General features: G+C 40.1%; 10 protein-coding genes and 2 long non-coding RNA genes across 14 annotated transcripts; 7 read left to right on the forward strand and 5 right to left on the reverse strand.

The window, feature by feature from the left end:
• Positions 1 to 234: 234 nt before the first annotated feature.
• Positions 235 to 1,396, forward strand: LOC124316533. Its single transcript, XM_046782538.1, has 4 exons — positions 235 to 585; positions 663 to 762; positions 837 to 983; positions 1,052 to 1,396. The coding sequence occupies exons 1-4, from the start codon at positions 298 to 300 to the stop codon at positions 1,210 to 1,212; spliced, it is 696 nt and encodes a 231-aa protein (XP_046638494.1). The 5' UTR covers positions 235 to 297; the 3' UTR covers positions 1,213 to 1,396.
• Positions 1,397 to 1,683: 287 nt separating this feature from the next.
• LOC124316573 lies at positions 1,684 to 2,808 on the forward strand. 2 transcript variants are annotated; one of them, XR_006911841.1, is made up of 4 exons: positions 1,684 to 2,083; positions 2,152 to 2,251; positions 2,367 to 2,458; positions 2,522 to 2,808. XR_006911841.1 is itself a non-coding variant. In XM_046782593.1 (4 exons), the coding sequence occupies exons 1-4, from the start codon at positions 1,775 to 1,777 to the stop codon at positions 2,653 to 2,655; spliced, it is 690 nt and encodes a 229-aa protein (XP_046638549.1). In that variant the 5' UTR covers positions 1,684 to 1,774; the 3' UTR covers positions 2,656 to 2,808. The 2 variants fall into 2 exon arrangements, 1 of the variants encoding a protein (XP_046638549.1); XM_046782593.1 differs by having other exon boundaries at positions 2,312 to 2,458.
• A 300-nt stretch (positions 2,809 to 3,108) lies between these two features.
• On the forward strand, positions 3,109 to 5,240 carry LOC124315470 (xylose isomerase-like). The gene is made up of 10 exons (XM_046781172.1): positions 3,109 to 3,212; positions 3,280 to 3,429; positions 3,503 to 3,616; positions 3,676 to 3,841; positions 3,904 to 4,041; positions 4,111 to 4,178; positions 4,242 to 4,452; positions 4,527 to 4,647; positions 4,725 to 4,892; positions 4,997 to 5,240. The coding sequence occupies exons 1-10, from the start codon at positions 3,197 to 3,199 to the stop codon at positions 5,153 to 5,155; spliced, it is 1,311 nt and encodes a 436-aa protein (XP_046637128.1). The 5' UTR covers positions 3,109 to 3,196; the 3' UTR covers positions 5,156 to 5,240.
• An 819-nt stretch (positions 5,241 to 6,059) lies between these two features.
• On the reverse strand, positions 6,060 to 7,315 carry LOC124316374 (trypsin-1-like). The gene is made up of 6 exons (XM_046782287.1): positions 7,194 to 7,315; positions 6,968 to 7,118; positions 6,743 to 6,890; positions 6,572 to 6,679; positions 6,387 to 6,507; positions 6,060 to 6,310 (listed from the first exon to the last, which is right to left on the reverse strand). The coding sequence occupies exons 1-6, from the start codon at positions 7,243 to 7,245 to the stop codon at positions 6,120 to 6,122; spliced, it is 771 nt and encodes a 256-aa protein (XP_046638243.1). The 5' UTR covers positions 7,246 to 7,315; the 3' UTR covers positions 6,060 to 6,119.
• Positions 7,316 to 7,948: 633 nt separating this feature from the next.
• Positions 7,949 to 9,291, reverse strand: LOC124316365 (trypsin-1-like). The gene is made up of 6 exons (XM_046782276.1): positions 9,138 to 9,291; positions 8,919 to 9,069; positions 8,700 to 8,847; positions 8,525 to 8,632; positions 8,347 to 8,461; positions 7,949 to 8,262 (listed from the first exon to the last, which is right to left on the reverse strand). The coding sequence occupies exons 1-6, from the start codon at positions 9,187 to 9,189 to the stop codon at positions 8,063 to 8,065; spliced, it is 774 nt and encodes a 257-aa protein (XP_046638232.1). The 5' UTR covers positions 9,190 to 9,291; the 3' UTR covers positions 7,949 to 8,062.
• Positions 9,292 to 9,796: 505 nt separating this feature from the next.
• On the reverse strand, positions 9,797 to 11,179 carry LOC124316342 (trypsin-1-like). The gene is made up of 6 exons (XM_046782238.1): positions 10,989 to 11,179; positions 10,757 to 10,910; positions 10,542 to 10,689; positions 10,351 to 10,458; positions 10,175 to 10,289; positions 9,797 to 10,109 (listed from the first exon to the last, which is right to left on the reverse strand). Exons 1-6 carry the CDS (start codon positions 11,038 to 11,040, stop codon positions 9,898 to 9,900), a joined length of 789 nt encoding a protein of 262 aa, XP_046638194.1. The 5' UTR covers positions 11,041 to 11,179; the 3' UTR covers positions 9,797 to 9,897.
• A 159-nt stretch (positions 11,180 to 11,338) lies between these two features.
• LOC124316382 (trypsin-like) lies at positions 11,339 to 12,905 on the reverse strand. Of its 2 annotated transcripts, none has more exons than XM_046782308.1 (5): positions 12,692 to 12,905; positions 12,437 to 12,572; positions 11,952 to 12,204; positions 11,766 to 11,883; positions 11,339 to 11,691 (listed from the first exon to the last, which is right to left on the reverse strand). In XM_046782308.1, exons 1-5 carry the CDS (start codon positions 12,738 to 12,740, stop codon positions 11,483 to 11,485), a joined length of 765 nt encoding a protein of 254 aa, XP_046638264.1. In that variant the 5' UTR covers positions 12,741 to 12,905; the 3' UTR covers positions 11,339 to 11,482. The 2 variants fall into 2 exon arrangements, with proteins under 2 accessions (XP_046638264.1, XP_046638256.1); XM_046782300.1 differs by having other exon boundaries at positions 11,339 to 11,697.
• On the forward strand, positions 11,907 to 13,216 carry LOC124319712. The gene is made up of 3 exons (XR_006913417.1): positions 11,907 to 12,035; positions 12,115 to 12,219; positions 13,088 to 13,216. It is a non-coding gene; the product is annotated as an uncharacterized LOC124319712 (long non-coding RNA).
• LOC124316350 (trypsin beta-like) lies at positions 12,999 to 14,293 on the reverse strand. The gene is made up of 5 exons (XM_046782250.1): positions 14,100 to 14,293; positions 13,868 to 14,030; positions 13,655 to 13,805; positions 13,483 to 13,590; positions 12,999 to 13,389 (listed from the first exon to the last, which is right to left on the reverse strand). Exons 1-5 carry the CDS (start codon positions 14,158 to 14,160, stop codon positions 13,084 to 13,086), a joined length of 789 nt encoding a protein of 262 aa, XP_046638206.1. The 5' UTR covers positions 14,161 to 14,293; the 3' UTR covers positions 12,999 to 13,083.
• A 1,434-nt stretch (positions 14,294 to 15,727) lies between these two features.
• On the forward strand, positions 15,728 to 16,558 carry LOC124315229 (serine/arginine-rich splicing factor 4-like). Its single transcript, XM_046780799.1, has one exon. It carries the CDS (start codon positions 15,728 to 15,730, stop codon positions 16,556 to 16,558), a length of 831 nt encoding a protein of 276 aa, XP_046636755.1.
• Positions 16,559 to 17,481: 923 nt separating this feature from the next.
• On the forward strand, positions 17,482 to 19,032 carry LOC124315374. Its single transcript, XM_046781058.1, has one exon. It carries the CDS (start codon positions 17,482 to 17,484, stop codon positions 19,030 to 19,032), a length of 1,551 nt encoding a protein of 516 aa, XP_046637014.1.
• A 1,224-nt stretch (positions 19,033 to 20,256) lies between these two features.
• On the forward strand, positions 20,257 to 21,367 carry LOC124320051. The gene is made up of 4 exons (XR_006913747.1): positions 20,257 to 20,488; positions 20,547 to 20,678; positions 20,745 to 21,054; positions 21,114 to 21,367. It is a non-coding gene; the product is annotated as an uncharacterized LOC124320051 (long non-coding RNA).
• Positions 21,368 to 27,411: the final 6,044 nt, after the last annotated feature.

Here is a 27,411-nt window from a genome sequence, read left to right on the forward strand (position 1 = left end):
CGGAAACACGTCTCAGCAATAGCACACAAAATTAAATTTGATTGAATTAAAGTTTGACTTTTATTGAAAAATAAAAATCAGAATAGCTTTTTTGTTATCAAAATTAATCATTAATCATGAGTAAATTACAATTGCCGCAAGGAATCGAAACGCCACCAAGCGGAGGCGTCGGTGACTTCGAAACTTTGAAAAATTGAAACCTTGAACTAATACGACCTTCAGTCGTCCTTCGAACTCGTGCCGGTCAAGAGCGTTTTTCTTGTAACCTAACAACTGCCACGTCTAAAAATTTCTGTAATGGCATCGCCAACAAAAAAAGATGGATTGTCTGAGGTGGCTTATCGGTTGGAAAAAAATGAAGAAAAAGCAAAAATCTTACAAGAAATATTTCGCAGGATCATGTTCTTTCCTTTCATGGTCCAACTGTTCCAGTTGTGTGAACTACGCAAAGCATTCAATTTGATGAAAAAGCGGCCAGTAGGAGACTGGGAAGAACATTTAAATTTTCAAGTGAGCTTGGTCAACTATTTGGAAGCAGTCAGTTATTTGGAAGCAACGACCGATGACATTTGCAACTGGATCGAGGTAATAAGCCCGTCTTATAATACTTAGATACTAGTGCATGCATAATTATTTCTCCTTAAAAAAAAATATGCAAATAGATTGAGTATGCTAAGTTGGTGCCCAAAGGTGAGCTCTACAAGTTTCCATTCATACGAGCCTTATTTTCTGCTGTCATCCACTGCTCCATTAATTGCAAAGGTAATTCATTTTTACATAGTTTGTTATTGGCTTATAGCTTCCAGTTGAATGAACTTGTTTTCATTTCTCTTAAGGATCAAATCTTGTCCATCTAAACGAAAGCGTTTTCCGTCGTTGGGCTCAGATACTCCATCGCTACACCACTGACCATAGCGTCGAAGCCAGTCAGATTCTCCTCTTTGTTGCACAGGATTACGCTGCTACTCTGAAATACCATAGTGGTTTAATTACTTACCTTGTTTAATGGTGGTTTTTAATCTAACTATTTTGTGTGTTCTTGATTTTCTAGGGATGCTATTTCACATCTTAGGTGTACTCTATGAGAACACAAACTTTTTATCGTATGTGGAAGATAGAAACGATTGGATCAAATCAAAGTCGCTTGACAATATGCCCGATACCGTCGTTTTCTGTCTACTTCTCAACGCACAGCGATTTCCGGAGGTTTAAAAGGCATTGTACATTTCTTTCCTTGTCGAAATTTGTTCGAACTTGAATTGTAAAAGTGTTTTCCTAAAAGTCAGTTTTGAAATAATTTAACTAAAAATGCCTGCTACTCCCCCATAAAAAATAATTTCTTTCATATGTAAGTTGAATACCTAATTTCCTACGCTAATAAATTACTAGACGTATATTTTCGAACTCAACTTTTTAACATTTCGTAGCTAAGTTGTTCACGCTTAAAATTTCAAGTTAAACTAAAATTCAATATTATTATGGGATTTGGTGCTCCATTTTCCATTAGTAAATACCGAGGTAAATACCAACAAAACAAGTATTTGTATTTCCACGTTAAACCAGAATGAAACTCTATTTTGGGGAATTGCCGCTTAAACGGTTAAACCAATCAAATCAAGTTACCCCTTACCCCAAGTTTTTTGCCCAAGGGTATCTCGCTCAAGCAGACACTTTTTTTCACTTCACGGGTTTTACTTTCCCCATGACTTTCCCCAACTCTTAACTACAGTCAGTTGCCTCGTGCCCTCGTGATAAGATTACAAAAACAAAAATAATGAATTGTTCTGAAATTGATCAAGCTGCCGAAGCTGCTAATGTGAGTGGAATGCTAGCCGAATTTGATGAGGGACAAGATTACTTGGAGACCTTGATTGAAGAAGTAGCAGCTATAATAAAAGTAGACAAACGTTTTTGGAAGATACGAGCAATGTTGTCTGAGTTGCGCAAAGCATTTGATTCCATCCAGAAACCTAATAGTGAATGTCTGGAAGAACAACTACATTTTGAAAAGAAGTTGATTTACTACTTGAGAGAAGAAACCACTGAATCAACAACGATTGATGCAGTCTGCACATGGATTGAGGTATCTGAAATGCTCTTCAAGTCTGTTCCCTATTAAATTTATTCTCTCAAATATTTAATGAATTTTAGATTGAAGTTTCCAAATCCAAGGTTTCTCTTCCTGCCTTGGTTTCTGCAGTGATGCTCAGCTCTTTTGAAATAAGCACGGAGGTCTTCAGGATGAGCAAAGGTACAGCTTTTTTGTGGCTTTCAACACCAGTAGTTTTGACTATAGTTTTTTATGTTTCAGAAAAATTATTGCTGAATTATGTCATCTTTTGTCGATGGGCACCTTTATTGCATAGATACTTCACTGAAGTTGATGTAGCTGCCAGCCAGATTCTGATCTTTTTCATCCAGGATTTTCTCAGTTCATCCCATCAAAAAAATACCAAAGGTTAATTGAGATAAATATGTTTTGTTTCAGTATATCTCATCAATTAATCTGTTGTTTCTACAGCATTGCTATTTGAAATCCTTTATATCCTGGTTGAAGATGAGAAGTTTTTTTCTTTTTTTGCTGGAGAAAACAGAAAAAGTGGTATGATGTACTTACTGTGTTGCCTTCCTGAAATTTCTAAAAGACAAGCTTAATCCCATTCGCAGAGATCTTTGTCAGGCCATGGTCAGGCTTATGATTGTTCCCTCCATTAACATTAATTTCAAATTTCAGTTTGTGAAACCGTAGTTCCCGTGGCTTACATTGTTTCGGTTTTAAATAAAGTTATTGTCTATCTAAAATTTAAATCCATTAGTAATAATCTGTATATACAGTTAATTACGTTACGGGGCAGGCAATAAATGAGTAGTGTAAATGACATGAAAAAAACCCCAAATAGGTATATACAGCATCAGTATTTTTCACAGGTTTAGGAATTATCAAATAGGTAAATGCACAGTTCGACATTCTCTTTTTATAGGTATATATGTATGTAGTGCTTCCAGTTACCTTCTAATATCATGATAGCTCGTGCCCATATAACTCCAAGGACCAAGATTCAAACATCGGACTGGGGCGGTGCCAAGTAGTAAATACAAGCGTTTGGAATTCAGAAGTTTCGAATAGTTGCTAGATAGACGGCGAACGCACCCATATTAATTAGGTCTGTAACAAGAGGCTCCGTTTTTTTACAAAATGAGCTTCTTTAATGGTAATATCGTTGGCTTCTTACATTTTCTTCAATTATACAGTAATTATCAATTGAAATTGAATAACAGATGTCCCTCAAATAGTTTTTAACCCGGATGCGAACGTCGATGAAACGCTGTGCTTCAAATTCTACAATGCAACTGAAATCATTTTGGGCCGCTCGATGGAAGAATGGCTTCGATTCTCAGTCTGTTTTTGGCATTCTTTCAGAGGAACAGGTAAAGCAATTTCAAATAGATATTTTTGTTCTGAACAATAATGGTGCCCATTTAATCTCATTCTTTGTTGTAGGAGCTGATCCGTTCGGTCAAGCAACTATTAAGCGAAATTGGGACGACGGCACAGAAACGATAGAAAACTACAAACGCCGTCTAGAAGCAGCATTCGAATTTTTCACAAAACTAGGTAATAATGGCTTTGATACATTTTCACATTTTAAATACTATTCCTTAATGGCTATATAGGCGTCAAATATTGGACATTCCACGATCGAGATATTTCACCTGAGGGTCAGACACTGGAAGAGACGAATAGAAACCTTGATGAGATGTCTGACTTGGCTTTGAATTTACAGCGTCAAACTGGCGTTCAATTATTGTGGAATACTTGCAATCTCTTTGCTCATCCACGGTATGTTATTTTATTTTAACCATCAGTCAATCAAAAAGCTAATCGTGCTTTGTTTTCAATAGCTATTCCAACGGAGCGGCTACCAACCCTAATGCGCATGTTTTCGCATATGCAGCAGCTCAAGTCAAGAAAGGTTTGGAAATAGGCCAAAAATTGGGCGCCAAGAATTTCGTCTTTTGGGGTGGCCGTGAAGGTTACAGGTAATTTATCAATTATCAGCCTCTAACAATAAAACATTTTACTTAGTGTAAGTGAAATTTGTCAAACAGTTCACTTCTAAACACGGATCTAAACTTGGAAATGTCCAACATGGCAAATTTCCTACGTATGGCCCTTGGTAAGTTCTTTTTATTGATCGTCCAATTCCGCATCATATAATTAAAAAATTGTACCGTGATAGTTTACAAGAAGAAGATTGGTTTTGAAGGACAGCTACTTATCGAGCCGAAACCCAAAGAACCTACTCGACATCAGTACGACTACGACGCTCAAACTGTGATGTCATTTTTGCGTCAGTTCAATCTCCAAAATGATTTCAAACTGAACATTGAACCCAATCACACCACTCTGGCTGGGCATGGATACGAGCATGACGTCGTTATGGCTTCCACGTAAGTAATATTAATAACAAACAAATGTGTGTTAAATAACAACTTTTTTTGTGTGATTCAAATTTTGAATGAAGGTTCGGGATTTTGGGATCCATCGATGCCAACACAGGATCACCGGATCTCGGTTGGGATACGGATCAGTTCCCCATGGATATTCGAGCCTGCACAGCTGTGATGCTCCAAGTGATTCGACAGGTTTGTTTTTTGTGCTCCAGGATAATTGAATGCACCAAAGAAATAGCTTAAGATATTCGCTCTGTGACTATGTATAGGGCGGCGTTCAGCCTGGAGGATTGAATTTCGATGCCAAAGTGCGCCGAGAGTCGACTAATACTAAAGATTTATTCATAGCTCACATCGCAGCCATGGATTCGTTCGCCCGTGGACTACGTAATGCATCAAAAATCGTGGAAGATGGAATTATGGCTAGACACTTGAAGGTATTCTTTGTATGGACAAGAAAATTTCAATACCGTGCTATTGATAAACTATTTGCGAGAAGGGGATAAGGTAGCTATTAAAAAAACACGCTTTGTTATTTTAGGCGCGGTACATTTCTTTCGAATCGGGATTTGGCCTTAAAATATCCAATGGACTGACTGATTTGGAAGAGTGCGAGGAGTTTATCCATCAGCACGGAGAACCGGAAATGATTTCGGGACAACAGGAACATTGTGAGGCAATCTTTAATCGTTATTTGTAAAAGGTTTCTAGATTTTTAGATAGACCGGCTGTCACTTTCCTGTCCAACTATTAAATGTCGAATAAACGACAACGTTTAGTTAGTACGGAAATTGTAAATGGTAGAATTTGGTCGTTCATAAGGTCTACCAGGGAAATAGTCTAATTGTGTGATTCTTTAGATTTTAAATTACATTTATACTAATCAAAAGGTATCAGTTGCGTGTTGCGATGACTCAGTTAGTACGCCCTTAAATAATTTTTATTTCTTTCATATTTACTTTTGCCCATGTCGTCCTTAATCGTTAAATACCAAAACGACAGGTTGTTGATCAGTGAGTAACTAAAATGATGCAACTTTTCATCTCTGTTTACAAATATTCTAGATTGCGGTGTGTATTACGGCATTCTAAATTTATGACGTAACATGTGTTAGAAACAGGATCCCATTGCTTTTGGCGCGGTTCGTGTGGGCGTGTACTTTTTTTCTAGTTTCAATGGGCGCTAGAGGTTAGTTCCGTTAACGAGTTCGTGATGAAGCCTTGGTAGAAATGTTTTCATTTTCGAACGCAAAAGAGTTAAAATTTGACAAGCGATCTATCAAAAGACGTAATGGAACATATGGTATGCAACAGTATTGTATCGTTGTTTGTTATCAACCATTTATTTAATCAGCACCGTTCCCTACACCCTTTGTTAAAGCATTCCTTTTTGTTATGAAATAGGGCAGCCAATTATCAATAATAAGTCGTTTGGTTACCATGCGTTTGCGAATAGGCTGTAGCTTATTATTTAAACCCGCTCAAAGGGCATCAGTCATTTCGACTCTCGAGTACATTTTAAAGGAATCCCCTTTTATATATCTCCTCTTTTCTTTCTGATACCTACAACCTTTTTTAACTAGTTTCGCGCTGTAATTTTTGAAATCTTGAACAATGTCTATGTGTATTTATTATTGATTTTGATGCAAGACATTTGAAAACACATTATTGCTGGTTACCACCGTATGACTTGAGCCAAGCATAGTATGCGGTGAGGCGGGTGTAGACTGTAGGCTCGGCACCAGCTTTACAACCCTTATTCTTCGACATGATTCCTACAGCATATTGTGCACCACCGATTGTTTGAACCAGTGGCGATCCCTCGTCGAAATGGCACGGAGATGCAGTGTCGGTGGCTGTCACGAAGAAAAATAATCAGCAACTACTACTTACAATTTCTAATGCAAAACATTCAACAATAGGAAAACTTACTGGAGCCAGCGCACAGCATGTAATTCGAAGAAAATTCGTCTGCGGGATACGAAATTGTGCAGTCAGCAGGAACGGTCACACTTTCGATTGTGCGAAGTTTTGTCGATGGTAAGTTTCCTTCCTATCAGGCGAGTTATATTCAGAATTGTAAAATGATTTGTTATTATTAATTTTAGGCTACTTACGGAAGTACCACCCCATCCAGCAAACGTAGTCGGTATGCCAGTAACTTCTTCTGCCTCTTCGTAGGGAAGGTAACCGACGTTGGCCCCATAAGTGATGGGCTTGGCCAACTGTAGGATTGTGAGATAAAGAAGCTAAGAGAAAAAAAACGGGATTCTTTAAAACGCAGTTACCTGTAGCATGGCGATATCGTTCAACTTGGTTACTGAGTTGTATGCCTCGTGGGAAATGATCTTGAAAACATTAATCGATTCTTCATCTGCGTCCAGCTGAATCAAGCTCGCCTGAGCAACGATGACTGTCAACTGACTAGGTTCGTAACTGTTCAAAAGAATCAAAATGGAAAGTATTAGGTAAATGTTGATGACAATTTTGTTTTTCAGTGTATAATTATTTACTCGACCAGGCAAGACGCAACCGTGACTACCCAGTTGGTGTTGTAAATCCACCCGCCACAAATGTGCTGTTCATTCGCCACGATCGATACTAAATAAGGTATAGCTGTCGTAGATGCAACCCCATTGTAAATGCGGTCCTCACTTGGCGCTCCTAATATTCGAATTCACAAATTTTCCTTTACATTTTTTTGAACATTTTATAATTTAATAGTAATTTTAATAGTACCTGAAGTTAGGGCGACGAGTGCGAGAGCGGTTAATAGTGCTGTAAGCTTCATTGTCGTATTTTTCTTTCACTTGACTGACCAACGATTGCCGATGGGTTTTTGTTGAGTTTGGCGTACGCAAGATTTCATGACGCCAAGAGATATGGGATTTAAATCTTGATGCTATCACCTGAACCTACCACCTTGTAGTCTATGCCTGAACGTAAACAACTGATAATTCAACGATGACGTGACCTGGATTTTTCCGACTTTCGAACTACCAATCGACGTCGTAGCTTTAATTATGTTCCGGGTATGATTCAAAAGAAAGTGTGTGGAAACGTTTTCTGTTATTCTGCCCGTTTTCTTAAGTTCTTTTTAGATTTAATATTGTAAACTTGCACATCCGTAGTGTTATGTTCAAAACTAAAATCCGATTCTTATCCCTAATGTTTTCATTTTATTTCTACAGGTGATGAAATTTTGGGTAGAATCGATTTTTACACAATGAAGAATTAAGCCAAGATCGACCAAGATGTTATGTGCATTGATAACACCAGTTGTGAAACTAATGCTAGGAGTTTATCAACGTTCTTTCATCAAGACTGTTTCCGAGCCAATAAGTAAGTTAAACCTTGTCTTGGTACTATTTTCTTGAGGTGCCATTATGAACTCTTCCTAAGCTTCCCATATATCAACCTAAACAGCTCACACGAATCCCTTTGATTGGATTAAAAGACAAACCCCTTGACTTGATCAGACGATAAAACATTGGTTTAGATTTTGTTACGTATGTATTTTTCTTGTTTTGGGATGGACAGCACAATGGGCATCTTATTGATTTTTCCAATTGTTAAAAAAAAACGCTAATTGAAAATCTGTTTTTTGTTTACAGTGGGGGTTGGAGTCCAGCGATCGTGTTGAACCAGGCGTAGTAAGCGGAAAGGCGGGTGTAGATCGTTGATGGTGCGGGAGTAGGTCCGCAACCCTTATTCTTTGACATGATACCCACAGCATATTCTACACCATCGATAGTTTGAACCAATGGTGATCCTTCGTCGTATTCACAAGGAGAGGAAGTGTCAGTGGCTAGTGTCAACAAAGAAAAAGAAAAATGCAATTAATTGAAAAAAAAAACAACAACAACAACAAGCAAAGTAAGACAGCAGTTACCGGTGCCAGCGCACAGCATGTAATTTTGCTTGTATTCATCAGCCGCATAAGTTGAGCAGTCACCAGGAAAAGTCACGGTCATGGTGCGCAGTTTTGTAGATGGTAGATTGCCTTCCTAAGAATTAGTTCAATTATTATCATTTAAAATCGTTTTGTTTTCTAGATGAATTAGCCCTACTAAGGTGCCACCCCATCCTGCAAAAACGGCGTCAGTGGTGCCATCTTCAACTGCTTCTTCGTAACGAACAAAATTGACGTTAGCACCAAAAGTCAGAGGTGTAGCGAGCTATTGCGTTGGTAAAAATTGTGAAAACTTTAATTTAAACTTGATATTTAAAATTAAAGTTTTTTACCTGCAGCATAGCGATATCGTCCGACTTAGTTAAAGGGTCGTAGGTGCTGTAGCGGAAAATCTTGAAAACATTAACCGAAACTTCGTCTGTGTCCGGCTGAAGCAAGGATACCTGAGCAGCGATGACACTCAACTGACTGGGTTCGTAACTTTTTCAAATATAATGACATTAAAGGCTTTGTTAATACCAAACATTATTTTGTTTGAAAGTTATAGTTACTCGGCAACGCAAGCGGCAGTTGTGACAATCCAGTCATTATTATAAATCCATCCGCCGCAGACGTGTTGTTCATTCACCACTATCGAAACTAAATAAGGTATGGCGGCTGTTGCTATTTCTCCACCGTAAATTCGATCTTCGCTTGGTGCCCCTAATGAGTAATGGCATAGTTTCAGTCAATAGGTGTTAAAATTTCCTAAAAGATTTTCTATTAAATACCTGATGTTAGGGCGACGAAGGCGAGAGCGGTCAATAGTGCTGTGAGCTTCATTGCGATACTTGCTTCTCTTTGACTAGCCAACAATTGCAGACGGGCTTTTGTTGAGTTCCTGACATATCACAGAGATTTGTCTTAGACCCGTTAGGATGTGAAATTCAAAAACCCAATAGGCGATAGCGTTGCTATACGAAAGTAAATAACTGATAGCACGTGAACGTTGATGACGTGACCTGGATTTATGCAACTCTACGATCAGGATTTGATGTCGGTTTTACTCTGATGTCGGATGACGAAATCATTTGGAAATTTCCCTTGGATCAAGAAAAATGTGTTTAATCCTCTGCAAGGCGAAGCATTGCAACTGTTGTGGAATGCGTTTTAACATGTCAAAAGTGTAGATAAATTGTGATTGCTTTATCGAGTGGACACGGTAAACCACAAAGCTTCGGTGATTCGTTCTTAAATGTCAGAATTCATGTCCGTATGCATTCTTATAAATTTATTAGATATCACTGATATATAATAAATCTTAACAATTTAATTTGAACTGATATCATATCAGTTCAAATTAAATTGTTAAGAAATTAAGAGGTGCCATCCAATATTATGTGTTTATTGTTTAAGGATATCGCTTTTACCATTAACGAACTCAACGACGCATTTTCGTACTATATATTAGATGATTCATAAGTCATAGCGCATGTATTTATTTGATAAATGTCGTGGGGGTCCAATACTCTTCGTAGAATAAAAAAAATGTTAATAAAGTTTCTTCAATGTAGGCTGTTCTCCGGCAAGCTTATTGAACCAAGGATAATAAGGAGACATTCGGGTGTAAATGGTTGGTTGGAAATTGGTTCCACAACCGGCATTCTTGGACATGATTCCAACCACGCCCACTGTTCCACTGATGTTTTGCACCAAAGGCGAACCTTCGTCGTATTGGCAGGGGCTTCCAGTATCTACTGCGGCTGTATTATTCAAAAAATCACATTACTTAATGCTACAATTAAAGTTTATTTCTTTTTTAACTTACAGCCTCCAGCGCAGATCATGTAAGCTGGATAAAACTGATCCGCGCCGTAATCTCTGCAGTCTGATCCGAATGAAACTTGAATGGAGCGCAGCCTGGCGGTGGCTAAACCACCGTCCTGTAATTATGGACATTTTAATTTTAAAAATGAAAATGAATTTTAATTGTTTTTAAGTTACATAAGTGGCTCCCCATCCGATGAAGGTGCCAATGTCTGAAGGAGCTTCTTTCGCCTCGCTGTACGGGATAAAGTTGACGTTGGTGCTAAATTCGATAGGTGAAGACGTCTAAGGGAAACGCCAATCAAGTAAGAACATTTTAAAATTCTTTTCACGTTATGTAATCTGTTAATGATTTCACAATATGAGACCTGCAGCATAGCGATATCATGTAATCCGGACGAGTAATCGTAACCTTCGAACACGGATATTAAGTAGATGGGATAGACTTTCTCTTCAGGATCCTCGTTGATTAGTGACAGTTGTGCCACAGTGATTCGTATCTGACTCGGCAAGTACCTGTCATTAATAATTTACGCTGTAGGATATTTATTTAATCATTTCACCGGCTCGAATCCAATTTTACAGGTAAACGCAAGAAGCAGATGTTACGACCCAATCTCGATTGTAGATGAATCCTCCGCAAATGTGTTCTCCGCCAGTTGTAACCGAGACCATGTAGGGGAAATCACCGGCTGATGCCTGAGCGCCGTTAGTCATTCGCCCATTACCCGATACTCCTGGGGGGTATAAACACTATTAGCTTACATGCGACATCGAATTCGAGTTTCTTAAAATTAAATACCAGATAGACGTACCTGTCGCAGCGAAGGCGATGACCGTGACAATCAAGAACGTTCGACACTTCATCCTGTCAATTAGTTGGATATTCTCGTTTAGACTAAAATGGAACGAAAACACTGTTGCCACGTTAGATCTCGGCAGCGTGTAAACAGTCTCGTCAAATGTTGTCAAGACATTCACAAAGGGCAGTTTGAAATTTGATAACGTCGTGCAAGAGAGTCGTCTACACTGGCGGGGATAAATTGATAGCGGCGGGGGGTAATTGATATTGATTGACACCAGATAAGGTTTCGTGTTTGGAATGACCTGGAACGTTTTTTTTTTGGGTGGGTGTTTCATCGATATAAAAAAAATACGCTAAAGACTTGCATTTTTGTGTATTAGAATCCTCCCCCAAAAAAGACATTCGGTTGCAATATAACATTGAAATTCATGCGTGTTATGGGACTCAAATACGTATGATATAGGGGCTTTTATGTTTACAATGTACAGGAACGCTTATCGTTTTTTAATAGTCTCCCATATCCATCGATGGTGGAATCGGTTGTTTTCCGGCAACGTTTGATATCCATGGGTAAAAGGCGGCCAGTCGAGTATAGATGGTCGGAGCGAAATTGCCGCCACATCCGCGATTTTTAGATGCAATTCCAACGACGTAGTCGCCCTGAACCAGAGGTGATCCTTGGTCAAATTCGCACGGACTCGATCTGTCCTGCCCTAAACCTCGGAAAAGAAAACAACTCTCTAATATCTAAATTGATAGACTCTGTGCACTGCAAAAGTTGGTGTACCATGGATGCCAGCGCAGATCATTGTGTTGAATACGAACTCTTCAATTCCGTAAGACTGACAATCGGCCGGAAGACTCACAATGGCTTTTCGTAATTTCGTAGATGGGGGTCCGCCATCCTGCTCATAATAATAATTCGATTGTGTATTTTTTGTTTTGTTATGCAAACTTGATTTGACAGGTTTACCATAATTGCACCCCAGCCCATGACCTCGGCGGAAGTATAGGTGTCATTCACTTCGTCGTAATAACTGAAGTTGACGTAGAGCCCGTAAGTTATTGGTTGATTCAACTTGATGAGCGCTAGATCGTTGGTGCGGTACGTTTCATTGTACTCTGGATTGATGTAGAAGGTACGCGCCTGAATGCGGTTCTCCTCCGGATCCTGCAGGATTAGTGAATATTGGGCGATGACCACCGCTACATCCCATTCCGATCTCCTTTTTTTTTAACAGGTACAAATGAAATAAAATTATTTTCCCCAATAATGTTGTCCGTTGCTTTGTTTAACATGATTCAAAGTCAACTGATAAAATCCTAATCTTGCTTGCTCTATATTATGATTATTAAGGGAAAAGGGAATTTTTTTTTTCAAGCGATAGAGCGAAAAAGTAAAAATAGTCCAGCAAACCTACCGTCTTAGGAAAATTAAAAAAACAATTTAGTTGTTACCCTATCAAGCAGGAGGCCGCTGTGAGGACGAAATAGTTACTGTAGACGAATCCGCCGCAGATGTGTTCGTCAAAGTGAGTCAGAGAAACCGTGTATGGGAATTCCCCAAGTAGAGCGTCATCACCTTGGTAAATGGCTGCAATTATTGCAGTAATATAATAGTAATAATATAAGTAATAATAATAGTAGCCCAGTCAAATCAAAAAGTCAAATCAGATTAACGATTGATTAAAGCATGTCTACGTAAACTATTACCCAAGGCTGATCCTATGAAGATGAAGGCTATCACAATAACAAACTTCATTCTACTGCTGTTACAAAGCGACCTTAAAAATTCGTTCGGGTTTTTTTTTATTTCTTAAAAAGTCAGCATTCGTTCCCGTCGACAAGATTATCGCGTTGTCCAACCCATTATCGTACCCGTTGCTTAACTTGTTTTTTATTTTTTGATATTTTCACCTCCATTGCTCGTATACGTACTGTAGACGTCAAAGAATTTATATGATATTATCTAAGTCAATAAAAGCCTGTTAAGGGTTTGGTGAAAACCAGTTTATCTGGTAGACTTAAATTCATATTGCTTTATTTACATTGGAATAGTTACAAAACACAGTCTTATTTATTTATTTATTGTTATTTTTTAAAATTTAGGCTGCACTGCAAGCCGGCGGTTGTTGGCCAGCATTCCGGTTCAACCACGCATAATAAGAGGACAGTCGAGTATAAAGTGTCGGCAAGAATAGCTCTTTGCATCCTGTATTTCTCGATGCAACTCCGACGACGATATTGTCTTGAACTAGCGGCGACCCTTCGTCGTAGTGACAAGGACTGGCAGTATCACTACCTGCGCAGATCATGTAGTTGGGTTGATACTCTTCGCTACCGTAGACAACGCACTCGGTCGATATAGTAACGCTGGCTTTCAGTAAATCAATCGAAGGCAATCCTCCTTCCTATAATATAGAAAAGAATAGAGAAAGCAATCCCATCCTTATGTAGGATTCCACACATACTCTGCCGTTTGTTTTCTTTGCATGATTATATACCTGAGTAGCGCCCCAGCCCATGACAGTAGCTTCTGGAAAAGTCGTGTTATCTTCGTTGTAGCAGATGAAGTCGACATGGCCCGCAGTGAATGCCATTGACGAAGATGTCTGTGTATACCAACAGTCGAAATTTTGACAGCTGTGCGATAATGATTGATCTCTATGTACCGACCTCGATGACTGCCAGATTATTCAAGCCGAGATTCGCGTCATAGTTCTCGTGTGGAATAATGCTGACGACTTGATATCGACGCTCGTACGGCTCGGTGCTGGAGATGAGAGACAATTGTCCTACAACAACTGAAACTTGCGACGGTGACAAACTGTTGGATATTGACAAATATTTATCCGGGAATTAATTGTAATATTTAGATTTTCTTTTTACTTTTGGACGCATGTGACTGTCGTGACGATAAATCGCTGATTGTAAATGAATCCGGCGCAGAGGTGCTCACCGTTTGTCGTGATGGAAACGACAAATGGGAATTCTCCTTCTCTAGCTTTAGTTCCTCCTAAAATTCGCTCTTGGTCATTTATCACATTTTCTCCTGTAAAATTACGAAATAAACATTAAAATAAATACAAAAAAAAACATTTAAATTGAGATGTTTGCGTACCTGCTAAAGCGTTATGGAGAAGACAGCAGAGAAAAATGGAAATGGCAGTCCCCAGTTTCATGACGGCGGCCGATTTAAAACCAAACTCTCCAAGTTTGAATCAGAGCAGCTATCATCTATTAAAGCTGTTGAATTTTTCCTAGTTGAACTTTAAAATTATGCCACAAGCAATTTGGTGTCAGTCTCTAGTCTCTACGGCTGTTTCATGAGATAGTAGCGATGATAACGATCAGGCTGACTTCATCTAGCGGGGGACTCATGTATCACGAGTAAGCAAGCGGGATTTTTAAAAGTCAAATGAGAAAATGTTGGATTAGTCTTGGTTTTATTCCTATTTTTTAATTTGTTTGTATAGGATCACTTTTTTACAAGGAGAGCTTGGATGAAACTGGTTACAATTCAGCCTTAGTGGACATCCAACTATAATAAGGTGTAAACCGTGTGAAAATGGTCGGTTCAATCATTCCAACTGTGCGTCGCAGCCCTTATTTCTTCGACATGACTTCAAAAACAAATCCGTTTTGCCTCAAAGGCGATCCTTTGTGGTAGTAAGATGAACTTTCGTGGGTTAATTCATCTATGGTTAGTAAATCCGTTTTTATTCCAATGTTCTTCTTTTTTACTGAGACAGCATTAGGTCATTCCAAGCGTATTCACCTAATCGTCACCGCCGCGATCTCTCGGATTTTTTTCAAATTTGGTGTGTGTGTAAAAGAGCACCATCCGATATGGTCGCTCAAAGGTTTTTTTAAAAAATTAATTAGGGAAAAAGTTATGAAATTTTGAAAACACGTTTTTTCAGTTTCCATTAACTTTTTTAATTTTGCGCGTTTTTCTTTTTACAAATGAAGGCAACATTATAGCAATTTTTTTTTAAATTTTTACATATTGTTATTTGATAGAGCAATGCACATAAGCTATTTTTTTTTAATTAAAAAAACATTAATTTAAATTAGAATAAACTCATTTGAATGATCTGGTGGGTGTGTTGGAAAAAATGTTTTTTTCAACGCCCCTTCTGGAATAAAATTTTTTTTTCTTCACAACACGATTGATAACATTCTTAGCTATAAGTTGTATTAATTTCGCCAGGGTTATATTTTTCATTCGTTGTATAAATTGATTCAAAGTCAACCCGCTTTTGAATCAATTCCTACATTTCAGCGGCCATTTCAAGTCGTTTCCCCACTCCTTCAAATCCAAAACCGACCCCTTCAAAAACCGCTTTCCCCTTTCGAGAAAAACCACCGCAGAGGATTTCGAACAAAGACTAGGATGGAGTCCTACCCTCGGATCGGTTTTGGATTTGGGTTTCCGAGGGATCACAATCCGCAAGCAGAAAAGTAGACCCAAGTGTGTGTGTTATGTGCGCTATTGATACAACGGCGTGTACACCGATCCTCATCCTCCCCACTCTACTACCCCCCATCCAACATTCACATTCAAAGTTTCGGATGATTGGTTAATAATAATGCGGTAATCAGCCGGTGGTTATTGACCCAGTGCCTACCGCCTTGAATTGTTGTACAAGTGGCTCGACCTGGATCTATACGGTGTTGACCTTGTATTCATCAGCTGATTTTTCAAAGAAACAAAAGAACAAAAAAGGGAAGACCACCTCAGGCCATATGGGACCAACGCCCCTTCAAACCTTTTTCAGCTTTCATAGTGACAACACGTCTTCGTCTAGTTCTTCAAGTTCGTCAAGTTCGTCTTCCTCTAGCTCTTCGAGTTCAGATTCGGATTTTGATTCGAAGGCAGCCACCCTTCTTCGTCGCAGCCTGCGTAGCTACCCCCAAGAGAGAGGAAGAGCTGAAGAGCGTGATTTGGACCGCCGAGGAAGACGCCAAAGTCGAAGCAGGAGCCGTAGCGGCTCGCGCAGCGTTTCGCCGACACGTGGCCGAGGAGATTCAGCAGGCATCGAGAGTATCCGCAGTCGCTTCCGGAACCGCAGCCGTTCGGTGAGTCGCAGCCGCAGCCGTTCGGCGAGTCGCAACCCTAGCCGTCGCAGCCGTCACAGCCGTTCAGCGGACAGTACTCGAAGCCGTTCAACAATCCGCGGTCGTGGCCAGCGAGAGGATCCGGAGCCCCCTGGAGATGCCGAGTCGGATCACGAGGCAGATGATGCAGTTAATATCCCTCTGCCTACTGAACAGGAGCCAATTCTCCCGAAGAGTTTCCAGCTGGACAAATTTCGCTCGAAACAGCTCAGGACCTGGATGACTACTCTTCAGAAGCCAACGGAGTCGAAACAGCTAAGAGAGAATTTTGTTACCACCTTTGGGAAGAGCTCCTTTGACCTGCAAGTTCCGAAACTGGACCCATCCATGGCTCGAAGACGAAAAGAAGTAAGAGGAGGAGATGCCAGCAAAGCGGAGGCGAAAGAGAAGTCCCTGTCCGCGGCCCAATACAAGATCTTGGACATCGCCAAACCGCTTCTGTACGTGTGGTGTGGTTGACCCGCTTATGGTTAGCGCGGCCGAATCAGCCTTGCAGCTTTGGGGCGACGCGTTCCATAATATTACCATCCAGAGGCGAGAAAACATCTTGCGACAGACGGACCCGCGTTATGAGTCGCTGTTGGCGGAATCCACCCGGTTCAAGCCGAAGGAGTGTGCCCTTCTCTTCGGCCGTACCTTTCTCAGAGGCATGGTTAAGGACGCCTCTGATGACCAGAAACTGAAGGCCTTGGGACGCCCAGCAGGACAACCGTCCGCTTCCACATCTGGTAGACACAGCAAGAGTGGCGGCGCATCGCGTGCCGTGAAGGGCGGGAGATCGGGATCCGGTTCCGGCTTCAATCTGCACGGCAGCTTCAACAAACGAGGTGCCAAGCAAGGCTCGTTCAACAGGAATTAAAGGTTAGTCTCTCCAAAATTACTTGCTTCGCCATTGTATGTGCGCCAACCTGTGGTAGACATTAAGGTTGGGGGAAGAGTACGCCATTTTTCGTCCTTTTGGCCGTCGCTGACGGCTGATGATTGGATTTTAAACGCCATTTCAGTTGGGGTTAGAATTCCTTTTACCGGGATTCCGTTTCAAGATCGCCCGGGGAGGAATATGTCCTTTAGCCCAGAACTAGCAGCGATTTGTCAGGTGGAAGTCGATTCGTTGCTAGAAAAAGGGGCGGTGGAGAGAATCCCGCTCGAAGAAAGATGTTTCGTCAGCGGCATTTTTGTAATCCCAAAAAGTTCTGGTGGTTTTAGACCAATAGTTAATTTAAAAGGGTTAAATCAGTTTGTAGAAAAATTACATTTCAAAATGGAGGTTGTCAGCGGAATGAAGGGAATGGTAAGGAAAGGGGATTATTTTACGAAAATAGACCTTCGGACGCCTACCTTACCATTCCCATCCATTCGGACGATAGAAAATTTTCCAATTTATGTGGGAAGGGTCACTTTTCCAATTTTCGTGCCTTTGTTTCGGTTTATCATCCGCCCCCTGGACCTTCACAAAGATCCTTAAACCCGTAGTGGCCTCGCTAAGAAGGAGGGGGATCCGAATTGTAATCTATTTGGATGATTTTCTCATCCTCAACCAAACCAAGGAGGGGGCAGAGCGGGATTTCATACTTGTAGTAGAAATATTAGAGAAATGTGGGTTTTTGATTAACTGGGAGAAATCTGTGGGCGTGGCCGCACAGGAAAGAGAATTTCTGGGACTTTTGGTTAACTCCAAGGAGTTATCCGTCTCTCTCCTCCCCAAGAAAATAGAGCAAATCATTGAGATTTGTCGCAAAGCCCGCTCAACCATCGACATCTCATTAAGGGAGGTGACGAAAATTCTAGGTAATTTAGCTTGGGCGATCCAAGCTATTCCGTTTGCCCAGGGGCACTATCGAAACATCCAGTGGCTTTACATCACGCAATCAGCAAGGGCAGGAGGAAATTTATCCACAAAAATTCAGCTGGATGAAGAGTCGAGGGCTGAGTTGCATTGGTGGTCAAACAACGTGCGTGAGTCCAATGGCAGGACATTTTCTGTGCGTGATCCCGATTTAATCATTTTTTCTGACACCTCCCTTTCGGGGTGGGGCGCCTCCTTGAATGACGCCAGTGCCAAAGGGCCATGGGCGGATCAAGATCGTTTGCACCACATAAACGAGCTGGAGCTGATGGTGGCCTTATTCGCATTAAAATCATTTACAAGCATGGCGTCTCAGGTATCGGTGAGGCTCATGATGGATAACGCAACGGCAGTCCATTATGTTAATAATTCGGGAGGCTCCAGGTCACAGAGACTGTGTAGGATTAGCCAGGAGATAGTGGCGTGGTGTGTGCGACGCTCAATCACAATTAACGCTGAATATCTGCCGGGGACGCAAAATGTTGTTGCAGATCGCCTATCAAGAGCAGGCCAGGACTCGAGCGACTGGAAACTCAACCCGTTCGTCTTCAGTCACCTGAGAGCTCGTTGGAGCCTAAGGGTAGACTTGTTCGCATCGGCCTGGAACAGACAGCTGGACCAGTTCGTCAGTTGGGGCCGGCAACCGGACGCAATGGCGGTAGACGCCTTCAGCCTGGGCTGGGCGGGCGTAAATGACTACGCATTTCCCCCATTTTGCCTGATTCAGAGATGTCTGATGAAATTGTTGAGAGACCGAGCGGAGCTCACGTTGGTGACCCCCTTTTGGCCAGCGCAGACCTGGTTCCCGCTGCTACTAGATCTAGCGTGCGAGCCGGCCCTAGTTCACCCGAGAGAACAGTTGTTACTGGGCCCAGCAGGCCAACCACACCCGCTGTCGGAATCGCTCCTGTTGGTCGCCTGGAGATTTTCCGGAGACAATTCGAAAGCAGCGGCCTTTCGAGCCGAGTGGTCGAACTCCTCATGGGAGGGTCGCGCAACACCACATCAACTGCCTACCAGTCCGCGTGGAGTAATTGGGGTGATTGGTGTGTTCGAGAGGAGACCAATCCCATGTCGCCTCCTATAGCGAAGGTACTAGATTTTCTTTCGTCGCTGGTTAGTGCCGGAAAAGCGTACAGAACGATAAACGTCCATCGCTCTATGCTGCCGTTTGGGCAAGTTGGACGGCTTCGATTTGGGCAAGCACCCACTGGTAGTGAAATTGATGCGAGGGGTGTACAACAGGAAACCCCCCGCCCCTATATATTCACGTTTCTGGGAGGTGGATTCAGTAATAGAATTCTTGATTTCCCTAGGTCCAAATAGTGATCTTACTTTCAAGAACCTCTCGCTGAAGTTAGCCATGTTGACCAGAGAAGCCTACGAAGTCGCGTTTAGAATTACACAGAGGCCGACAACAACAAATTTCATTGAACAACCCCCCCAAAAAAATTAATGCCCGAGTTTTTATGCGTTCGGAGGTGGTTTGATTAGCTCAGCTTCTAAAAGAACAAGAAAGGCAACTGTTGTTTCAGCTGACTCTCGTTCATTAACGGGAACACATTCGAGCCTATTATGGAAAAAAAGAATAACAACTACCGGGGCGATGATGATGTTAGTGCTGTGCTCTTAACCGAACATTAAGGTGTATTGTCCCATAGGGGAAAAAAGGTGGACGGTTTTTTTTTAAATTTTTATTATTACCGCTGTAGACTTGTTGTAGACTTTTAATTATTAATTTAAATGATGATAAAATTAATTAGCGGATGTGGAGAGAATCCAAGGCAAACTTCTTTCTTTTATTCTTTTTTTCCTGGACTCCATTTTAAAAACCACGGATTTGTTTTGTTTCACCTTTTTTTCGCTCTCGGATTGTATTCGGTCTTCGAGTGTTAATCACCTAACTCTAGATAAGCAAATGAGTGCACACGATATATATATTCTGCTTGTAAAGAAACTGTATTTCATACCACCAGTTGAGTCCTTATTCGGAAAAACACACACACAAGTAGTCGGGCAGTCTCTAAGAGAGTGGCCATTTAAGAGAGGGGAGGGACAAAGTAGACATCTGTCAGACAGAGGCAGAGTTGCCAGATAAGTCAGGGGAATGTCTTCAGTTTGCTCCGCATCTAACGATATTCAACAGTCGGTCTGTCTGTATTGTTCCAAACAATGATCCTGCGGTCCGGATCACATGAGGTAAATGGGAAATATGTCTAATCCAGCAGCTGGTCACGCACAGAGGCAGGCAGGCAATGCTGCGCTTTTGATCTCCTTATTGCTGTCCATAGCCGAGTGAAATGAGAAAAATAATTCTGTCGCCAAATTGTGGCTTGCTGGCATTTGCGTGTTGCTCATCTAGCGGCACAAGTCGCCATTGTTGGCGATTTTTAATTGTTTTAATATTTAACTAATCAAACAATTTTTGTTTTTTTTCTTGAAAAATGCCGAGATACAACCAATTAAAAAAAAAATCGGAAAAATATTTCCGAGGATTATCCCGCCACAAAGCCTTACAAATTTGAATCCATACTGGACCAAGGGTAAATTTTTAAATTGCTTTGCAAAATTAATTTAATCTTTCTGTTTATATTTTTTTAGATTACTGTTAGCTGACCGGAATCAACCAGTTTACCTTATCAAATGGGAAAATTTCGATGATAATTACAACTCTTGGGAGCCAGAGTCTTTTTTTAAGAATCAACAGGGAATTTTGGCAAAATTCCAAAAACAGTAAATTAAAGCATTTATAACTATTCCTTGTTATATTACTCAACTTTTTTATGTCCTTGATTTCAGATTCTTAGAGAATGGTGGGGACCCCCACAAGACTGTCACGGCGGAAATGGTGGCTCACCAATATGACCATATGGGACGCTCCACCAGAGCTGGCAGCTCACACGATTCACAAACCAACCACAACACTCCACAGACACTACCGAAGCAAACACGGTACAATTTTCGAAGTGTCAGTAAATCCACAAAGCCAACAACATGCAATACTTCAATGAATGAAGAATTGAGATCTGAGCATGTGGATGTTCATATGATGGATAGGTATGTGGATCAGATGGATGTGGATCATCCATCCTAACAAGATTTGTTGCGGGTCAGTAGAAAATACTTTTTCGATTGAATGATGAATTATATATTCTTTTGTTTATTTAGATGCCGAATGAAGATGAATGAAGATGGATCCTATACATCGTTTTCATATACAGAAAATCTTAACATGGATGAAATAAAGAAAATTGATTCTGAAATTTAAAAACAAATAATAATGGCAAAAAGATAATCGTGACGTCCACACACTACTATTGATAATGGTAGATGAAGCAGTAAATGCATACAACATTAGTCATCTAACTTTGCAGCGAATGTCTGTCACCCACAAACCTAGTAGAACAAGCTCTCATATATGAGAGCAATTTAGTTTAGTAAAAGAACTAATACAATGCGAGCAATTGGCAGAATTTAATAGGAAAAGGTTAATAATTTACGGATTATGGCATGATCTATTGAATTCCTTATCAATATATCACAATACCATTTACGACCTGGTAACGCTCAACTGACAAATTGTGGTAATCTAAACAAGATCTGTCTGTCATTTCATATTATTAATTTTCTCTTACGTACACCTGGCACTTGTCCACAAGGAGTTAATCGATAGCTGAAGTGCTGCAATTTTAAGACGTTCTGTTAAATTTGTATTCGATTGCAGAAAGAATTGTTTTCCGCTGTAATCTTTAATTTTTTACTTCAATTATTGTTAATAATGAGCATTTCTCTGTTTTTTATGTATTAAATTGTATGTTTTTTTCCCCAAACAGATTTTAATACCAGCAATTTCTCAAAGATGTTAGTGAAAGTAATCCAGATTGACGATTTCGTTCGCGAACGGCAATCTCCGCGTATAATTTTTTATGGGGAGGTGCAGGAGCAGCCGATGCAACTACAATCTGGTTGTGTCAAATTTCTTCTTTCTGGGGTAATTGCCACGTACGACCGTAGCAACCATAGGCGCCAATGGAGTGACAAGGCGATGTTTTTTTATAGACGCTCGAGTGTGAAAAACTGTGTCTGGAATTGCGTTATTACAGCGAGGGTTATGTTACACAAAATATTGTACGTTTGCATGATCATAAAGATCAGTCGCTCGCCAGTCTAATGGTTTACAAAATAAATTGGAAACAAAACAAATTACAAAGCAAATTGGCTATTGCTACGGAGTACTTGTTTCCTGAAAAATTTGAGGACGAGAAATCGTCCCATTGCTGGGGGAATACGATTCAAACCCATCTCAACATTCTTTCCACTGGCTTCAATTTTGGTGCCAGCCACGCTGCAAACCCAAGGTATTTGCCCATGTTTCCATGTTCCCGTAATTTTTAACATTTGTATAATTTGTATGATTATAATATTTGTTAATCAAAATATTTGTTAACGAAAATGTCGAGAAATAACGACTCCGTTTCTATCTTGTCATGAAGAGAGAATACAGTTTGAATAATTAGTAACAGGAGTAAATAATTAAGAGGGAGAGAGAAACTGAGAGAAAGAGCAGTGCAACCTGCCGTGATGCGGGCGAGGCGACTTCTGACAAGAGAGGGCGAGAGAGCAAAAATCTTTGACCTACCTCGGCGGAGCCAAGGTCGATTCTAGAGATTTCTAGAACAAAGAGGTGGCATTAGAAAAGGGGGGGGGCAGAGAAGGAAGAGCAAAATGAGGGGGAACAGTATTGCAACATATGGAGCAGTTCAACATCCTGCGTTGCCAGGTCTGAAAATCAATTTTGTGTCCAAAAGGGCCAATCAGCGTACAGACTCTTTAGAAAGGCTGCATTTCAAACGCTTATTTCAGACATAAACACCTGTAAGTTAAAAATTAAATTTGTTTTAATTCAGATTGTTTATTAAGGCAATTATAGCTGCAAAAATTTACAAGGCTTGCGTCTAGCCACGGCTTATTCCCCTTTTTATTTTGGTTTTTACGTCTACGTTGGAATTATGACACCATTTTCTTTGTTTATTTACCTACACTAGCCTACCACCTACTACTATTTAAAGAATAGAAATATAGAATTCAAACCAATGAAATTATACTATCAATGGCATTGGAAATACTGTCAATGGAATTATAAGCTCAATGGCAAAGCAAGGTGATGTCTACTCTCTAATTATCCACTATCACGTATCAACTATAACTAATTCCATGGGCTCATTGAAAAAAAATCTATCAACATAACTACTTCCACCTATTACCTTGAAGTGTTTTTGTTTGAATGAGACGTACATCAGTCACTTACAGGTAACAAGAGATGACATTTCGGCAAAATGCAAAGCGGGGTTCGAATTCCTTCGTTTCAGACTTAGACTAAACTTAGGCTATTTTTGGACTAAACTTAGGAAATTTCTTAAACTTTCATCAAAGTCCAATTCCAACCCGAAAATCCTTAAAATTTAAGCAAAGTCTTCCCTCTAAGTTGGCGAAAGTGCTGGCTTAAAAAAGTACCTTTTTAGGTACGTATTTGAGTTTATTTCCCCCAAAGGGTAAATCCGCGAGGATTTTACAAATCCGATGCGCGACCAAAACTCGGATTTCGTTCAAGTTTGGTAAGTAAATAATAAATCAATTACCCAGTCTCCCCTTTTTGGCCTTGACTACCCCAGGCGTTCTTGATTCATTGGTCAAAAAGGGGAAACATGGTAAAGGGGTGAGAGAAAATTGCCGCTGAAGCCAATATTTTACATCAAAATTGGGAGATTTCAAAAAATTAAATCGGCATTGTGGAGAATTTAACTCTCGCAAAAAAACAAAAAAAACAATGGAATGTCCTCTTTTTTAGTGCAAAAATAAAAAAAATCCAGAAGCGAATATGTTCAGGTCTACTTTTGTAAGACACACTCTGAACATTAAAAAGTTAAATAACGAAATAATTTTGTAAAATTTTGTAAAACAAAAAACAAAAAAAATTAAAAAGAGCGTTTAAAACTGAATAAGACGTCCTTTTTCAAAAATAAATAGAGAAATAAGCACTAGTTTAAAAAAAAAATGAAAACGCGAAAAAATCCTAAAATATGGCAAAATGAAAAATTTGATTTTTATTTCGCTATAACTTTTTCCCTAGTTGCGCAAAAAAAATCCTTTTGCCAATAAATTTAACAAGCAATCCACCACTCAAGCGCACCAAATCCATGGACCCCACTTTTTTCCCATTCCGCTATAGGACCCAAAAATCTGAAATAATTCAGGCATATGCAGATTTCTACTCCAGATTCACCTGTTTTTGCGGAATTTTAATATTCTTTCCTTTCGGGAGATATTTAATGTTAAAATTTTGGTTTTTTCAAATTTTAACAATTTTGGGGGGTCTTTGGTATCGCTTTTTGGATAAATGCTAACCCTAAAAAAAAACAAAAAAAATTCTCCCAAAAGTTTTCTCGGCCATCCCTTAATACCAATCCAAAAGGAATTTACATTCTGGATTAGATTGGCCGAGTTATTCCCAATCTAGTAAAGTGTAATTTTGACCAGTTTCCCACCCTGCCTAGTTGCCATTTTTTATTACTCTCCCTCGCGTTCCTGGTGGATGACAGCCGAAGCTACGCTTTCCTGGCCTTCACTTTAGAACGGGGGACATACTGGCCTTTTCATATAGTCTAGTGGCCAGCAATATGAAGCACGAGGTGCAGAAAACTCGTATGCTTCTGCATATGCGACGCATACTTCGTCGTTAGACGACAACCAGAATCCAAGTGCTCTGATGACAAAAATAAGCGAGACACCTAGGCAGTTTTATTTTTCTATCTTCCTGGCATATCCAGCGTGGAGTGATTCATGATCATCGAAGTTAATGCTGAGATTGATGATATTCGGTGTAGAAGAGGTACTTATGTCCGGCCTGAGGATGGAATTATCGTAAACTCTGTTTACTCGAGCCTCATGACCGGATATTGTGATGGTTTTGACTATTTCACCCAGCACCAACTCATGCCGGCAGCCGATGGCCGGAAGGTTGTTGCAATAATGGCTGGTGACGTAAGAGGAAGTCTCCACATCCTCTTTGTATCTGTGGCATTTGATTGGCCAGGCCAGGAGTGCCAAAGAGAGGTAGAATGCCGAGACGGCTTTTGTGGATAAGGATCCAATCGTCAAAGGAGAGGCTGTTGTGACAAGAAGTAAGCCTAGCAATGTCGTTCGAGTTGTCCAGCATAAGTCCTCTTGCCAATCGGCCCTAATTCTGGGCATTGGTGAGAAAAATGGTCTAGCGCTTCCTGATGACAGTTCGGAGACCCCTGACAGCTTTTGCAGAAACACAGGATACGTCGTCTGTCATTTTAGGTTGAGATTCATCGCTGGATACATCGATCCTGGCTTCCAGTTGGCGTGTTACTTTTCTTTCTCGCGATAAAGTGTTGATGCCAACCTTGTAGAAGCGCGTCGTGGTGCCCACTCTGGAGGTTGGCTTCTTTTCTGAGTGGACCCAGAAAGGTAGTCGGGAGCTAGTAAGTGGTTGAAGTGGCTTGCCGGCAACGGGAACAAGCCAAGTTAGAAAACCAGATAGGGGCTATCAAGAAGTTGGATAACTCTGAAAACGATCCAAATGTCGGCATCCTTTAACTGAGACGCTCCAAATTTTCCCGATGTGTGCTCATGAAAAAGGAAGGCGTTCTGAGCCTTATGTGGGAGGTTTGTAGAAGGAATTAAGCACATCGGGTTTCAAGTTCCTTAACGAAACCACGAAGCACACGTCCAGTTGCCAAGTGGTGCGAAAGTTAAGGCAGAAAATGCGCGCGGAAAACTTCAAGCTTCTGCCATTGGGAAATGTCTGAGTCCGCGACCATCGTATCAGGGCAGAAAATTAGTCGGGTGCCCATCGGGACACTAAGGTAGCACTCGCTCTATCCTGCTTCGATGCATCGTAAAGAGACACTGTGACTGCACAGCCGCGTTAAACTGCTTATTTTACCGATTTCCAGTACCTACACACCCCTAACAGTTTCAGTACCCTTTAATATGGTCGATTATGGTACTGAAACGCAATTCAGTATTTTACTGTACTTGCTTAAGTACAATTTCTCAACTAACCATTCATTTGCCTACTTTTTACGTTATTCATAGTGAAACTGTTAGTAGGCATAGTTCTGTTCAGTAGGTCGGTCCAGCAGTTTATAAAGATTTAGTTAGTAGTCTGAAAAATTCAGTATGTTCAGGTAGGGTTAGTAGTTTGATTTTAAAAACTAATCAATAATAAAATCACTGTAGGTTATAGCTAGTAGTTTACCAAAATTTAGTACTTTTGTTATAAGTACTGTGAAAAATTCAGTACCTTTGATCACTAGTTCAGAAAGTTCAGTAGGAAGAATTAGCAGTTTGACGGAAAAAAGTCATCAGTTGTAGGTTAGTCATATACAAAATTGTAAGTATGTTTTCACATCATTGCAGTTTAAGTAGGGTACAAGGAATAAGTAGCATTCGTTAGCATAATGGCATGACTTTGCTCCGAGCTACCCGCTGATTTGTTTTATTAGTGAGCTATAGTGCAACCTCATCTACTATCAATTAGTGATTTATTGTTTAGACGAAAATGGCTGCTAAATTTATACCGAAGTTAAGTGTCAAATGTGTCCCCAGTTAATCGATTTGACAAATCCAATAAATGAAGGAGATGAGTGTTTTCATAGTCCTTAACAAAACATTGGCGTCTACGCTGAGAATCTCTGGGATGAGTTACCAGTAAGTAGGCGAGGTCCTTTTAACACAATTATTTTAAAATATAAATTAGAAGTTTAATTTGATATTACATTTTAAATAAAATAAATATATGCATAAATTTCTGTTTTGAATGAATTAAGTGAATTTTTATGAAAAATAACCAATAATTATATTGAATGTATTGCAATGTGTTTAGGGAATGACCGAAAAATTTGCTGTGACTTCGCAATTCCGTGCCTGAAATTTGTTTAATTTTTTCATTTTGTCATGCAATGTAAAGTCTACAGCTCTGTCGTTTCTAATACGTAAAATTTTGCATGATGGATGTTTCATACAATGTTGAAAATGGTGCGAGAATGAAAGCAATCGTAGATATTCCAAGTAGAGACTCATTTACAGAGCCTGATTTGTGGGTGGTTAAACATATGTTTCTTCAAAAAGTTGAGTCAGAGAGTAAAATTCATTTACTGGGACTGGAGGTTGTGCGAGTTGATCAAGTAGAAATATATATATTCGATGAAGATTCGGTGACGAGTTTCTTATGACAGAAACCTATGTAATTCCAGACAGGGCCAAAAATTTAATTGCAAAAGTGGTGTTGAAGTTAGTTGAAGCTGATGATGGGACGCAGTAAATGTATGACAGTAAGTTGTTAAAAACTAATCACTTTCCATTGTAGCTAATAAAGCTTTTTTACATTTCAGGCCAATCTCAATATACTGAATCACTTGTAGGTACAGAACAAAGT

Source organism: Daphnia pulicaria, chromosome 1, assembly GCF_021234035.1.
Source record: "Daphnia pulicaria isolate SC F1-1A chromosome 1, SC_F0-13Bv2, whole genome shotgun sequence".
In the NCBI taxonomy this organism is placed as follows: Eukaryota; Metazoa; Arthropoda; class Branchiopoda; order Diplostraca; family Daphniidae; genus Daphnia; species Daphnia pulicaria.

Coding starts and splice junctions, on each gene's coding strand:
- LOC124316533 (XM_046782538.1), top strand. CDS start 298: ATGGCATCGCCAACAAAAAAAGATGGATTGTCTGAGGTGGCTTATCGG. Junction 586..662: donor ACATTTGCAACTGGATCGAG/GTAATAAGCCCG, acceptor ATATGCAAATAG/ATTGAGTATGCTAAGTTGGT. Junction 763..836: donor CTGCTCCATTAATTGCAAAG/GTAATTCATTTT, acceptor ATTTCTCTTAAG/GATCAAATCTTGTCCATCTA.
- LOC124316573 (XM_046782593.1), top strand. CDS start 1,775: ATGAATTGTTCTGAAATTGATCAAGCTGCCGAAGCTGCTAATGTGAGT. Junction 2,084..2,151: donor CAGTCTGCACATGGATTGAG/GTATCTGAAATG, acceptor AATGAATTTTAG/ATTGAAGTTTCCAAATCCAA. Junction 2,459..2,521: donor CCATCAAAAAAATACCAAAG/GTTAATTGAGAT, acceptor TTGTTTCTACAG/CATTGCTATTTGAAATCCTT.
- LOC124315470 (XM_046781172.1), top strand. Junction 3,617..3,675: donor CGAATTTTTCACAAAACTAG/GTAATAATGGCT, acceptor ATGGCTATATAG/GCGTCAAATATTGGACATTC. Junction 4,453..4,526: donor GACGTCGTTATGGCTTCCAC/GTAAGTAATATT, acceptor TTTTGAATGAAG/GTTCGGGATTTTGGGATCCA.
- LOC124316374 (XM_046782287.1), bottom strand. CDS start 7,245: ATGAAGCTTACAGCACTATTAACCGCTCTCGCACTCGTCGCCCTAACT. Junction 7,119..7,193: donor ACTCGTCGCCCTAACTTCAG/GTACTATTAAAA, acceptor TTCGAATATTAG/GAGCGCCAAGTGAGGACCGC. Junction 6,891..6,967: donor GTTGCGTCTTGCCTGGTCGA/GTAAATAATTAT, acceptor TCTTTTGAACAG/TTACGAACCTAGTCAGTTGA.
- LOC124316365 (XM_046782276.1), bottom strand. CDS start 9,189: ATGAAGCTCACAGCACTATTGACCGCTCTCGCCTTCGTCGCCCTAACA. Junction 8,848..8,918: donor ACTGCCGCTTGCGTTGCCGA/GTAACTATAACT, acceptor TATTTGAAAAAG/TTACGAACCCAGTCAGTTGA. Junction 8,263..8,346: donor CATGCTGTGCGCTGGCACCG/GTAACTGCTGTC, acceptor TGTTGACACTAG/CCACTGACACTTCCTCTCCT.
- LOC124316342 (XM_046782238.1), bottom strand. CDS start 11,040: ATGAAGTGTCGAACGTTCTTGATTGTCACGGTCATCGCCTTCGCTGCG. Junction 10,911..10,988: donor CATCGCCTTCGCTGCGACAG/GTACGTCTATCT, acceptor TATACCCCCCAG/GAGTATCGGGTAATGGGCGA. Junction 10,459..10,541: donor ATGATATCGCTATGCTGCAG/GTCTCATATTGT, acceptor CGTTTCCCTTAG/ACGTCTTCACCTATCGAATT.
- LOC124316382 (XM_046782300.1), bottom strand. CDS start 12,740: ATGAAGTTTGTTATTGTGATAGCCTTCATCTTCATAGGATCAGCCTTG. Junction 12,205..12,436: donor GCGGCCTCCTGCTTGATAGG/GTAACAACTAAA, acceptor TTAAAAAAAAAG/GAGATCGGAATGGGATGTAG. Junction 11,698..11,765: donor GATCTGCGCTGGCATCCATG/GTACACCAACTT, acceptor TTCTTTTCCGAG/GTTTAGGGCAGGACAGATCG.
- LOC124316350 (XM_046782250.1), bottom strand. CDS start 14,160: ATGAAACTGGGGACTGCCATTTCCATTTTTCTCTGCTGTCTTCTCCAT. Junction 13,591..13,654: donor ATAATCTGGCAGTCATCGAG/GTCGGTACATAG, acceptor TGGTATACACAG/ACATCTTCGTCAATGGCATT. Junction 13,390..13,482: donor TGGGCTGGGGCGCTACTCAG/GTATATAATCAT, acceptor TCTATATTATAG/GAAGGAGGATTGCCTTCGAT.
- LOC124315229 (XM_046780799.1), top strand. CDS start 15,728: ATGGGACCAACGCCCCTTCAAACCTTTTTCAGCTTTCATAGTGACAAC.
- LOC124315374 (XM_046781058.1), top strand. CDS start 17,482: ATGTGGGAAGGGTCACTTTTCCAATTTTCGTGCCTTTGTTTCGGTTTA.